The 14,585-nt window shown below is 42.3% G+C and overlaps 1 protein-coding gene across 1 annotated transcript; it reads left to right on the top strand.

Moving 5' to 3' along the window:
* The first annotated feature begins 1,139 nt into the window (after positions 1-1,139).
* Positions 1,140-8,330, top strand: eef1e1 (eukaryotic translation elongation factor 1 epsilon 1). The gene is made up of 4 exons (XM_046064988.1): positions 1,140-1,255; positions 1,929-2,126; positions 5,083-5,178; positions 7,411-8,330. The coding sequence occupies exons 1-4, from the start codon at positions 1,172-1,174 to the stop codon at positions 7,552-7,554; spliced, it is 522 nt and encodes a 173-aa protein (XP_045920944.1). The 5' UTR covers positions 1,140-1,171; the 3' UTR covers positions 7,555-8,330.
* Positions 8,331-14,585: the final 6,255 nt, after the last annotated feature.

Genomic DNA, 14,585 nt, shown 5'->3' with positions numbered 1-14,585 from the left:
CAGCCTAAAAAACTACAGTACAAAGTCGCCACAGTGGGCTTCAGTTTGGCCTCGCCAACATCTGTCTCACTCAATCTTCTCTTGTATATTTTACTGTAGTAGTAAGGTCAATAAAAATCCAAAATATGAATTTGATTGGTATTGCTGCAGACATCACCTCGAGCCTCGTCATGCAGGTGAGCTGTTACAAAGTGGGACCGCTGGGGATGAGAAGAAGGCTTCTAGTGTGACACCTCAGCCCAGCTGTCAGTCTCTATGGTGTCACACATACACACACAAGCATACACTCACACACAATCACTTGGACAGTATGTAGTTAAAAAGCCCAGTTTTGACTGACAGGTGACATTTCATTATGGAGAAATCGTAGAGGCACAGCGTATATCCACACAGACACGACACACACAATGTCACAGCGGAGACAGACAGATGGGACAGGGAAACTTTGCTGCAGGACTTCAGACTGAGACTCCAGACCTTCCACTGTCATTTTGATTCCATTTAATCTCAAATCCTCATGGAGAAGTTCTGTGAAAACAGACAGGATTGCATAACAATCATTTTTGACCCGAGTTGCTGGGGGGTGTTTGGATTACAGAGTTGAGCCCATAGGGAATGCTCATATCCAGTAACAGCATACTGTACTGATAGGGTGCAGTGTGTGTGTGTGTGTGTGTGTGTGTGTGTGTGTGTGTGTGTGTGTGTGTGTGTGTGTGTGTGTGTGTATATTTAATGAAGCTAAATTTAATAAGTAGTTGGGGTTTATTTTGGTATGGGGGCAAACATGCTCAGAAAGCCATTTACAGTGTGAATCAACCCTTCTCCATCCTGACATAAAACTTTGTGGTCCTAAGTCCCTATTTTTATAACTGATATTGCCGATCAAACAAATGAAAAATTATTAATTTTAAGTGTTAAACTGATAACATAACTACTTTAATTGTATTAATTGGCAAATCCACTTGTCAAGTTTACTCACTGTCGAATTAATATTTTACATGATTGAAAGCATGGCGGCTTGTTCACTGATGCAATGTATTGACAGGCTGGCATGCTGTGTCTTTATTGGCTAACTCTACAGTCAGTCCAACTGTCGTGGGCGGGGGCTGAGTCTTTTACCCAATCAGATCGCACGCACAGTGCACTGCCCCTTCGACAGTCAGTCAGAAACATGGCGCTACGGGAGCTGTCGTCGCTGGAGAAATACTTAGGACTGAAAAAGCCCAACAAGTACAGTACACGGGGGGATAAAAAGGTGACATGACTGCGCATCTTTCGGGCGTCCACTGTTGGCTTCAAACCGCTATTTTATTTTATAGAAAGCTTGAAAGCTAGTGTAATTAGCACACAGTAGCTAGCTAGGCAATGCTAACAAGCTAGTCATGTGTGTTGAAAATATAGGCAGTTCTCGTGGCATATCTACCTTGTTATCAGTTGATAGTCAGTGATCTTTTTCATCGGTAAAGCTGATACTCAGAGCAGATCCAGGCAGCAACATTTGATGCCAGTTATCTTATTTCCACAACTCAGCACAATGGAAATAGCTCCATGCTGTGCGCATGCACGTTCATAGAGGTAACGTGAGGGGAGGAGTCGGTGTCTTCTGTTGTAGCGCTGTGAAGTCAATTGCACCTTATGTATAGATGACTGTGATGCTATCCCCGAGCTTTCTCACTACATTTAATGTATATTTTTTTATCAGAATCAAATGAAATGTCCATCATCGCTGTATGTATGAGACACTCCCTCAGAACAAAAACATTTTTGAATGTGTAAAGTTGTCATGGGGGCATTTTGCTGTCTTTGGAACTGAAGGTATTCTTTAAGGAGTTGCAAAGCAAATATGTATGAAGTTAAGTTAAAAATGGAGCTCAATTCTCCATCTCTCTGCCCCCTCTCTGTCTCATCTTTCTCACCTCTCCACGCAGGTGCCTGTGCTACAGAATAGTAATGGTCCTCCACTGGTGGGGCTGGTGACCATCGCCTGTCACCTAGTGAAAGAGGCGAAGCGCCCAGAGCTGCTGGGTGATTCTGCAGAGAGCAGGGCTGTGGTACAGCAGTGGCTTGAGCACAGAGTCACCAAGCTGAATGGCTGCACAAAGGAAGACAGCAAGACCATCCTGAAGGTAGAGAGGCTGATATTCAAGGAAGTCTTTGAAATCTTTTTTGTGCCAATTCTGTTTTTTATTTTTGTTTTTTTATAGGATTTTAGGAAATCATTCATCCCTACCTTTTAACAGGCGCCACATTATCTCAGTTTCTCTCACATTCACTTCTGTAGGCAACTGTGCGTATGTGTTTGTCTTGTTAAGGCAAGTGACAGGAATACAGACTGATGTATGGCCCTTCAGTGACATGGCCCCGCACGACAGAGAAAAATGCGTTAATGTGCCTGACGCCAGCGTGAAATGGATCGCCAGCCACTGGTCTGCTGGACACTAGGCGCCTCTTGGCACTGTCATGTCAGCATGAAGTGTGTGTGTGCGCACTTCTCAGTGTGACACACTGTTGTGGCATGGCTGAGGAGTCATGCTGTGCGGCAGCATGTTATCTGGACAGGCCTCTTAAATATTTTAATGGTGCCACTTACAGAAGGAAGTCGCCCTGAGCAGCTCAGCTCTGGTGCCCGGTGGCCCCGTCCTGTCCTGCTGTTTTAGCTCCATCCTTAACACTCTTCTTTCAAGCACACTAGTCATCTCCCATTAAATTATCCAGAGATAAAAACTGTCAACTGCAGGACTTCTTAAACTTTATCACCCCAGGAGAAATTCATAGTTTTTCAAGCTGACAGTTGTTTCTGAAGTGAACATCTTGTCACTCATGTAATGGTATGATAAACAAGCACATTTCGCCATGAACCCAAAGTTAGCTGAATGTTTGGGAAAGTTTGTGATTACACCTTAAAGCATTTACACTAGTACTGGGCGACTTCCTGCTGCCACAGAAGTTGACAATTATCATTGGTTTTTTGAAGCAAACAGTTACATCTGGGTCGAACATCAACCTCTTGAAGTCGATGTACTGCATTACAGACTTTACAATTTCTGAATTATGATTGCTCTCTGTTTTTGACAGAAGTATTTGCACCATTTATGTGAAAGACGGAAAACATAATTAATTTCAGATTTTCCTCAAACCATTTAATGGTATTCTTGATAGGGGTGTAATGGTACATGTATTCGTACCGGACTGTTTTGGTGCAGAGACAGACAGACAGACATATTAAGTGGCGGACAAAATCTCCATCTTACGGCGCTACACAAGGCCAGTGTAGAGAAGCCAGAGCTTGAAAACCCTCCCTTAAGGTCTTCTGTTTGGGAACACTTTGGTTTCCTAGTGAAATACAACAACGGACAAGTCGATAAGAAGAAAGCAGTGGGCCGACATTTCTAGTGATCAGGTATGTTTCTGGCAACACGTCAAATGTGCTAACTCACTAATGGTATCGCACGAAGGAGAACGTCACTGCAACAAGGGGAAAAAAAACGAGCACAGTACAAACGCCTTATGGCAACAGACTTTAGACTTCAGAAAATATTTTTTTTTATCTGAGCAGGCCTTCAAGCTGGGATTGATAATGCTCATAGACGGAATAAATAAGAAGAATGCTGTATTGTAATCCATATTATATATTTTTTTATTATATTTTATTAGCTATGTGTGGTATTTTATTGAGTTTTTTTTGTAGTGGAGAACTTGGTAGTAGTTTGCAGCAGTAATTTATTAGGATACTAGTATATTTCTTTTTTATTTTATATAATTTATTGATTATGTGTAATTTGAAAGTTTGTTGAAAAAATTGTAAACTAATTTGGATGTTTGCAAAAGTTCATAATAAACCAGCAGCAATGTAATGTTTGCATTTTTTCCCCTTACTTTACCGAAAATAAACCAAACCGTGACTTCAAAACCGAGGTACATACCAAACCGTGATTTTTGTGTACCTTTATACCCCTAGCATTTGAGCATTACAACTTTGTGAGTTCGGACCTAGGCATCGACAGTAATGGTCGTCTGATGGCCCAGGCAGGGATGCACGACATGGTCATTATGGACCGGTAAAGGCTTTAAAATTATATCTGAATCGTTTCTGCCGATGTGACATGCAGATAAAATGACACTTTAATCAGCAGTCAACAACTGTCAACTTTAGAAAAGTACATCAGAAAGAAATGGGTGCAAAGACATAGTGAATTATCTCTTGTTCTGTATTATTAGTTATTTATTAGTTCATTTAAAAAAATGAACACGCTGTACATAACCTATCCAGAGGCCAAAAAAAAAGTGCCCAGTTAAGGCGGGGGCAGGTAGAGAGGAACCCAGGTTTGGCGCTCCATGTGCTGGGTGGGGGTGGCGGGAGAGCTGCCTCTCCTCTGATGCTCGACTGGGCTTCAGCTTCATGGCTGTAGGCTAAGAAAAGCAAGGATCTGATGGTGGAAGGGGAGGAAGTCTGCAGTCTTCATGCCTTGTTTGGCATCACCCACTCTTGCCGCACAATAACTCCATTTGCCCCCAAGATGCTCTGTGTGCGGGGAGTGTTCCCTTCGCACAATGTACAAGTGCTAAAGATGGTCCCTTCCCCTGGGACCAGCACTTCCATGCACGACTTTGCACACACAGACATGGACTGAGAAATACACTTCACGATGGCCAAGTTTTAGGACAGCTTCATTAGATTTCCAAGCGAGAGTTGTAGTCATTTGGTAGTGGAGTAAACAAATACAGCATCTGTGCTAAGTCGGCAGGCATGTGGAGAGATGCTATATCCCCTCAGGTTACATATTATTCCTATCCACATGGCACAGCACAGGCACACACGCGAGCTTGAATCCAGATTCATGCACCACACGCACCCACAGATATATAGGTTAACGAACCTGCTGTCACAGTTTCCTTTAGGTCTGTAGCGTCCATCAAGAGTCAGATTTAGCAAACAATAACATTTTATATTCACTTTACTTTCTCTTGTTTGAGTTTGTAACACAAAAGAGTCAGTCTTTAGTGAAATGCAGAATAATGTCATGATTGAAGTGAATGACCTCATTTGCACAACTGATTATGTTGCGAAATTCATTCTTGCAGGACCTCAACCTCTACCTGCAAGACAAGGTCTACCTGGCTGGCAACCAGTTCACCTTAGCCGATGCTTTCATGTACTTTGGGATCCATCCTCTCCTAGTAAGTTACCTTTTCACTCACTTCTGCACGTCTGGGTGAGACACGATACAGATTTCCAAGTTCAGCTTGTCGCTTAAACATGTACAAGTTTCAAGTCGTACAACATAGTGAAAAGAAACTTAAAAGATATTTAATGTTTTGGATTGAAAGTCTTGTTAGGTTTTGGGTTAAGGTAAAATAAAAGGGGGACAGGTTTAGATTAGGTGAGGGTTAAGGTTATTATTTCATAATGTGTGACTTAAAAAATTTTATGTATCTGATCTATGTAATATGATTTTAGGAATATTCGGATAAACTGTTGATCATTTAGGTGCACTTTTAGGACACATTTGAAGGTTTTTGTAACAAAGACTGAAACTTAAACATAAAGACACTAAGCCTTTGAGAGAAACTTTTAAGATTTTCCTTAGTGTTCCAAAGTTGTGTGGGATCATATATTCATGGGTAATCGTGCTTAATTTGTTGTGCCTCAGTACCATTCTCACCACCATATACCAAGGACTCACGCGTCCGTCCGTCCGTCCGTCCCGTTATCCATCCTTTTCCCTCCCTATCAGCGCCAACTTCAGTCAAACCACAACTTTAATAAGCAATTTGTCACAGTGCATAACACACAATTAGACCAGTCATATGGCCAAAGGGCATCAAGAACAAGTTGGCAATAAACACACGGGTTATAAACACGTTCTCACTTCTCTTCAGAAAAATAAAGTGATGTGGCACAAAGTGATGTCTTTAGCCTCAGACCAGGGACAAGTATGTTTGTTATGCCTTCCAGGATTGAAAAAAAGAGTTCAGAAATGGGAAAGACGGAATGAGATGAAGGGAGGAGGGAGAGATCACATGTTGAGATGTCAGCGGTTGTGGCGGAGATGGAAGGTTGCCCCCGCCACCAGGCAGAAGAGCGTCACTTTGGTTTGCAATCAGTGTGGTTTTTAACCTCGGGGACAAGGGGTCAGCTAGCCCAACCCTTAACCACAGCCTGTCCTGATGTTCAATTCATGGAAAACAACATTACACAAACATTAAACCTGACTGATGCTAGAATGGTTTTAGGCTGGATTGTTGTCTTTGCGGGGAATTTCCACTTTCCAGCTAATTAGATGATGAAAAAGCACGCGCCTAATAAGATTATTTCCAAGGACGTCCTGATGCGCTCTGGGTTTTATTTTTTTTATTGTAGTTTGCCACCTGCATTGTGCAATAACAGGAAAATATGTCTGTTTGACACAAACTTGTCAAACAATGGCACTTCCTAGACCGCTTTAAAAAACTTTACCCTGCAGTTAATTGACACTCTTCTCTTTTAATAGTCATTACCATCAGCGCCTCATGTGCATCTTCAGCACTTGGGAACTTGAAATCTCAATAAGAGCAACCGTGTCTTTCATCTTTCCGTTGATTTCACTTTTTTTGTCAATTAATCAGCTGTTTCCAATCTTTTCGGCTGGTATTTACTTGTGAGCCATTGTCACAGGTTATGGTTTCTGTGTGAGTTGTGATCAGTATGACTTAAAGGCCATGTTATATTTCTTCTCCGCAGCTGCGTACCCTACGCCGTAGCCTGGTGTGCACCTCCCAAAAAATGTAACTACACGTTCCATCCAAGCAGACTGCAAGAACTACGATTGGTCAGCTTAGTAGCACCGCATTTCCTCCTACGCATTTCTTGCTTGTCCTTCTCCTTCCGCCTCAAGGGTCGTACGAACCATCTCCTATGGCGCCTTCTCTCGTTTCCGAGTTATTTCACTTAAAGTAATTGCTGTTTAGCTTCGATCAACTCCAACATGATCCGTTCAGTTTCAGTCCCCATTGTTTGTAGTAGCCTACACCAACAACAACAGTGGCTTAGCCCCAAACAGTAGTGAAGAAATTCAACACAATGGACCATAGAAACCCCAACACCAACTAGTTTTCTGGCAGTGTAATTACAGAGTGACACAGACACCAACACACAAGTATAAATGCTCAAAAAAAGGCTACGGCATAGACTCAACGCAGAAACAGAGAATCTCCTTAGACAAATCTCCCAATAAGCTAAGATAAGAATCAGGTAACGCTGAACAATACAATATTTTACATTACATTCAAAAATTGAAGCACAGTGCCTTCTGATTTCACAGCCAGTTACAGTATAAGATGGATTCAGTGTCAGCCTCACCAGCTTTCACACATGGTGGCTGATGGTTTTTTTCTTGTTATAACAAGATGAACCTCTCCCCTCTCACACAGGTGGACTTGGCCATCCAGGAGAAGGAGCAGTATGTGAATGTGACGCGATGGTTTGACCACATTCAGCACTACCCCGGCATCCGACACCACCTCCCTCCCATAGTTGTGCTCAGGAACAGAATTTACACCGGCAGACACCACTGAGACCCGACTTGAACCCAGCCTGACTGGTCACAAGCTCATCTGTCTTTCGGGCCAGACCAGAGTGTATCACGCCAACATCACAATTTGAGGATGTTTCCACAAAGTCACTTCTATCCAAGACCTCCTTTTTATTCCTGTTTTTCGGATCATGATCCCTGCCTTCATGTTTTGCCCTCGTTACATACCTCAACTCTACTTGTTTGCTCTTTGGATTTTTTTTTTAATCTGGAAAATCGGTAAAGGACATTTTTAAGGGAACTAATACTAAGGGATTGCTTGCTAATAAAAATGTAGTTCAGTTACATGTTAAGTGTTTTTAATGATTATTGGCTGTTGCGCTGGGAGTGGAGGCAAGAATCTCTCATTCAGTCCTGCTAACACTATTTATATGAAGTTTAATGTCTCGACCCTTATTCAGTTATGAGGTAGGGAACAAGTGAGACACTTACGTTGGTCTTTTGTTTGTTTTGTTGGACGTTTTGTAGGACTTCACGGAGTCTACGTATGTATAGTTGTTTTCAAAGGGAAGTCTGTACAGGTTGCGGTGACGGGAAATGCTGCTACCTTGTTTATAGCGTGCTTCTATTTATAAATGGTGGTTCTTTGTTTAATCTGTGGCTTGAACATGCGATGACAAGTACTGCAGGTTCAAAGAAGACTTAATAAGATGTTACTTAACTGGCAGTACATTATGTCCTTAGGAAAAGCAGCTTCCTTCCTGTCATTTTCAGCAACTGTTTGTCCAAATAAATGTGGTTGCTGGTTGAACATCATAACCCCCTAATGACCACAGTCACTGCCAAGTCCACATTGTTCTGCTATATCTCTGCCCTGATGAATGTAGTCTGTGTCTCAGATCGCGTCCCTATCAGGACTGTGGGGTTTGTGTTTGTTTTTTTCCCTAGGGTTTTATGTATTTCACATGCAGCTCTCAGCCATTTCACTGGACAGTTTAGTTTCTAGTGTGTGCACGTGTGTGTGTGTGTGTGTGTGTGTGTTCCTGATTACGTCCCCGCTCTCTGTCCCACTTCCTCACCACCAGTCGTGTGGGCAGCAATGAGCAGTTGAGCGTCAGCCCCAGAGTCAGAGATCAGAGTGAGGCTCCAATCAGTCCCACTACCACCACTGTTGATGCTGCAGGCCAGAGAGAGGGCAGCGGGCTCACCAGCTGCCACACAGATCCAGCCAGCCAAGGCCAGAACCCAGGCCCCTGGGCGACAGTCAGCCACTGTGTGTCATTTCAACCCTCATGCTCCCATGGGGCTACTGGAGAGAGGGACGGGAAGGGAGGCAGCCAGGGAGGAGGGGGCCACGGAGAGAGGAAAAGAGCACCCAGAGGCCGAGGGATCTTTTTGTGACATGTGAACAATGATCCGTTCGTCTGAAAGCCTTGCTGCTGCTGGCTGGAGGTTTGCTATTAACACCATTAACGGGTCGTGGCGGCAGAAGCTATAAATTAACAATAAGAAGGTAATGATAAAGAACAGTAGGAAATTGAGGTAGGCTTAGAGAAGTAACCCTTTTTAATCAAAGTTGCAATTTTCATTGCTTTTGCAGGTGTATCAAGCCACTAAAAGAAACACTTGTACACATTAAAATAAAAGCACAAAAAATTGCAGTTAGTTGGTAATTGTTATAATAATGGATGCTTTTGTGTTTGCATTGATGCTCCGTGTTCAGTTTCCTCCATCCTAACAGGCTCTACATATCTTCACATTTGTTGCTTACAGCCTGAGTGGTTTCGTTATCTGACGCAACCGTGATGTTAAATCAAAGGGATACGCAGCTCATGAACCCTGACCCCTCTGCCGATTTTTCAGCGTGTGCTTTTCGCATTTTCTCAAAGACTTTGTTTTGCGTAAACCGGCCAGAAGACAGCCATTGTTCAGTGAAGTTCCATTAAGATAGCTCGCTGTGTGTTTGGGGTGAGCGTTGTGAAGACAATGTGACGAATAAAAACAGCTTGCAGTCATTTGAGTAGGCCTTGTGACTAGCTGGGGCGGTTTATGGTGTTGTCTACCATTAAAGAAGCCCTTGTCCTCTCGATAATCTTATCATTTGGTTGGAATCTTGTGTGCGGTGTGAGACGGTTACTTATTTCTGAGGTGTAAATCAAGCTTTGCCAACAAACACTGCAGCCGGCCAAATAGTTCCACAATTGCTTGTGTTTGTGGTGATGCCATGGTTACAGTCAAAAACACCAAGTCAAAAACACCTTTTTGTTACTTAATCTGACTGTTATTTTTTTACCTTGATTGTACGCTTTATGGATGGTGGAAGTCACAATATGATACGATTAGACCATTAAATAGATGAAATTGATGAACCAACAGCTGATTTGAGGTGTAAATTTTATATCATGAATGGATATATCAATATCTAGATCAGAAACCATTGTAAATGAATACAAAAAAAGTACAAGTTAACACACTTTAAATGTCAATTTGCATGAATTTATTCAGTTTGTTAGCAGTTCTTTTGAATGCTGTTAAATAACATTTTCATTCATTCAGGAATACTTTAATATTGTGAGTGTTGTCCGTTCATTCACAGCCAAAATGTCCTTATTATAAGATACAAGCAAAAAGTTTAGCATCGTGGAGGATACAATAATATGCAAAAGATTAGAATTTACAGAACTCAAACGATAGAAAATAAACTTATAGAAGTGATGGCAAATTGACCTGCACTCAAATAAACTGAACGTTAAAGTTATCTAAATCATATAGTGGATGAATGACTTCTTGTCCAGTTTGTTTTCCAGCAATGATGCAGACCTCATTAGCACTTTAGAGGATTTAATCTTAAACTCAGCTATTTGCAGAATAAATTGAGTCATTTGAATTTGGTGAGTGTTTCTAATGTATTCCAACAAGATATTCATTAAGTGCTTAAAACTGATTCAAACTGTAAAAATATGCAGCGATGATTAGTCAGTCATTTTGAAACTGTTCTTTTCTTGTGGCTTTCTGCTGACTGCTGGCAGAATCTTCGAATGCTAATGTGGTACGGTCTCACAGCCGGGTTCCTCTCTGATCAAACCTGAGTGCAGTCAAAGCCGGGTGCAGTGATGAGGCCACAGCAGGTAACCAGGACCAAGGCGGCAATTAGAGGCGACCTTCCCACCAACTTCTTTTGGCGAGAGGTGTAACACTCAACAGGGCAGCCCTCCCACCTAAAGAATCACAACCCACCCGCTTTACCGTCTGTGCCCCCGGCATCCTTATTGGCCTTTGACTGCTCCCCTCTGCCCAGTGAGGGAGAGGTCAAAGGTCAATAAGGTAAGGTTATCATCAGTACTTAGTGATGACTTCATCTCTCACCATAGAGCTGTGGCAGTGAGTGGTGCCTCTGTTTTTCTCTCTCCAGCAGAGTATAAAGGGACAGAGGTGGAATAAGCTGTGAAAACTATTTTTTAAATAGAACACTTTAGTGGTTTTACTTGCAAACTGTATTTCAGGTTCAACTGAACTGAAAAAAGTTGATATTTTATCTGTCCAGATAGTATTTATTTTTGACTTACAATGAAGACAGACAGAACCGGGGTGTATTGGTGATCTGAAGACCCTTAAACACTGAAATTGGGGCTTTCCCAGACAATTTTTTTTGTTTAATTTGTTTAACATAGCAATGCTAATGCACAGAGATGCATTGAGTACAGAGGCCCATGAAATCAATCTACACAAGAATCAAAAGAAAACCAGCAAATCATCAACAACAAAAATAACAGTACAGGCCCAGGAATATGCACAATCTAGATAATAGTGATTATTAACAATAGACATGAGTAATGGTTATGGCAGCATTTTATCATATCACTACCAAAAGAGGTCACGCCTCTAAGTGGCCCTATTTCCTGGCCGACATAAATAAGTCAGGCATTACAGATTTAGCATTAGTGGAAATAAAAAAGACAAGAAATCACAATGTCTGTCCCCTTGTCACCCCTCCCCTCGCCAAATGAAAATGAGCCCTACTCTAGCACAACAGAGAACAAACCCACCACCTAGACAACGACAGCTACAAGCCAATTTGTCATCCAGGTCATCTAAACCATGTTTTCTAACAGACGACTTAGAGTTTTGGAGACCAAAGGCAGCTTACGTAGCTAAGATTCTCCCAATGTCAGAAATTCAGGGCTATAGGCCTATAAAATGTGATTGCCGCTATGATCTGCAATTATCGTACAGTCTGACACAGATTATTAAACCAATCGCGCACACTGTCACACGCAGTCAACTTGCACGATCACCAAAATGTGTGGGGACCTTGAAAAGTCCCCATGAAGCTGCAACAGTCCAGCCAAGGACACTTTGTCATCATCTGTCACCTACCAATGTTTCCTGTCATCTTCCATGGTCAACATTCAAATGCCATCAAATATTAATTGATCGGGCTCATAACAGGACAACAAGAGTTTCACCAAAAATAATCAAAGCAGCGCAGTCAATACCACACAGTGAGCCAAAATCTGCAGGATTTCCTTCAAGCAGGTGTCGCTGTTTTAACTTTATGATGAGGGACGCGTCAACACCTTTGTCACCTCGCGTTTACTAACCATATCAGATAGGCCCGCGCAACAACTAACAGCAATGCAGATGACACAACCCTTCATTAGTTCTTATTAGCAACATCAGGGAGAGGGGAACGCATTGCCCCCGACATCTGCTAAGAACAGGACCCCCCGTCTCTCGCTGACTGATTCAGTGGAACAATCAACACCGTGTGGTGGTGAGGGGAGCGTTAGCGTGTCATAAGCTCTTTAGACAGGACTTATCGGCCGCGCTTTATCGTGGTCTTACACGTTGTGACAGTTGTACCATGTGCCTATAAAGTTGGCATCTGATTGTCTATTGCAATTACATGAGCTTATGAGCAATGATGCAGCTATGACGGGCGGGGGGGGGGGTTCTACATGTTGTTGCAGTAAAGTTATTCTTATAGAAGTGAAGGAGAGAAATCTGACTTTACCTCTTTACCTTAGGAATGTGTGCCTACATTTTGTGCTCAATTGCATAAATTATTGCGTGCAATCTCCAATGTAAAATGCCTTTTATAACTTATATCTTATGGCCAAGTTATAATCGATATGTTTTTTCTGATGCCATTTGAGTAATCGAAAGTTAAACATATGGAGTAGTGTTGGTGTCAAAAATAGGTTGGCGCTCAGCAAGAACAGTATTAGAGTGGGTGATTTTTATGGATGCCAGGCCTGCCTTGTTATGTTAGAGGTGTGGACTTCTAATAAAATGTCTGTCATGTTAGGGGATGACTTGACAGCCTAAGCAATGCCGATATTAAAGGATAATTCGGGTTTATTACAAGTTGGATTCTATTTTCTCTGTTTTGCTTATTGCTTCTATCAGTTATGGTAACGTTGGATTTACCAAGTAAGTTTTGCTCAAATCTGCAAATACGTGTGGCACTCAGAAGTCTGGCCAGGCAAGAAATATGGACAGTCAGACAAGTATACAGGTTGTAAACAAAACTCCAGGTTAGCCACACCATCTTGGAAGAGACATCAAAGTAAACTGTAAGATTATTTCCCAATCAGTGTCAGAAGTTGTTAAGCTTCATTTTATACCTTTGTGTTGGGGTTAGGGTTACCTGCAAGTATTGGGTTGGGTTGGGGTTACCTGCAAGTATGGAGCATGGAGATGTAGCTGATGTACACCTCCTTAAAGACATAAGTGGGGGCTACAGTGGCTACGGAGATATCATGTGAGGACCTCTCGTTTCTTGCCCTTTCTGACTTCTATTAGCAATGTTCTAGTGTTCGCAGCTCCCAGCACTTAACTTGGTGCATACAACGCTATCATAACCAAAAGAAAATGATGGCCAAAGCTAAAAAAATATACGACTCGTGGTAATAAAATATTATTATCCTTTAACTTTTTAGGGGGCTAGAAGAACGCCTATCTTATGTATGTATGTCTGATCTTCTCTTTCGTCAACATCTGTAGAATAGTACATTATTATTTTAATGACTGAATCAGACATCTGTTTGATTGCTTACCGCAGACTATGGCTCAGAGGGTTTTATATCACCATTGTGAATCTGCAAATATCAGTTTACCATATGTATGTATGCATGTCAACAACACTTCACTAGTTGTTTGTATTCTCTCTGTCTGTCGCTCGCTCTCTCTATTGCAAGACGCAGCCTCACCTTGGATTGCATAAGGATCCCAGGTGTGCAGCGAGAGTTTTTACGAGACTCAACCACTCAGCTCATCAATCAGAGAGATGGGTGGCTGATTCGGCACGTTGGTGCTAAAGTACATATGTGTGACCCGGGGCAAGGAGATTGCACAAGATTGCACCGTAAGTCTCACACACACACACACACACAGATAACTGTTGTGGAATTAGCTGCCTCAATCGCTCCTCACCCCTTCTGCTGATCTACCTCAGCTGCAGCTTCTTTGCATTTTTTTCTGTCTGTACATGTGCATGTGTGTGTGGTCATTCATGGCGTAATGGTTTTGGCCCGGGGGGTAAGAGGTGAATTAAGGGTGAAGGAGGCAAAAAAGCGAAGGCGAAGGTGGACCTGCTCAGCTGAATGAGTTCAGAAAACAGGCCTGTAGCAGTAGTTAAAAATGTGAAAAGTATTATTTCTTCTGAGTCACACACACACACGCAGGTTTAACCATTTCTAACTATCATATTAAAATGATTCCAGGCTATACTACGCTCGGCCTTGGTTGATTCAAGGACTTCTCATTTGCCATGCCGTCACATTGTGTGGCCACATTCCTCATCCCTTTATTCAAATGTTCCACAAATTAGCCATACATTTACACCCCACCCCACCCCTCCCTCCTGCTCCATCCAACCCACAGGTCATGCCACTTAACTTCAGCCTGCCCCCCTGCTGTAATAGGTTCTGATAGGAAGCCTCCAGGGAAGCTGACTTCTCACTGAGAAGTGATACTAAAAGTAATTGCAGCTGAAACGCTGTGACAGGGGGGTGTACTTTGAAAAAAGAAATGGAGAGTGCAGCACAGAGAGGATGGCATTTGGAGTAAGCA

This window comes from Micropterus dolomieu, linkage group LG01, assembly GCF_021292245.1.
Source record: "Micropterus dolomieu isolate WLL.071019.BEF.003 ecotype Adirondacks linkage group LG01, ASM2129224v1, whole genome shotgun sequence".
In the NCBI taxonomy this organism is placed as follows: Eukaryota; Metazoa; Chordata; class Actinopteri; order Centrarchiformes; family Centrarchidae; genus Micropterus; species Micropterus dolomieu.
This window is presented reverse-complemented; position numbering and strand designations above follow the sequence as displayed.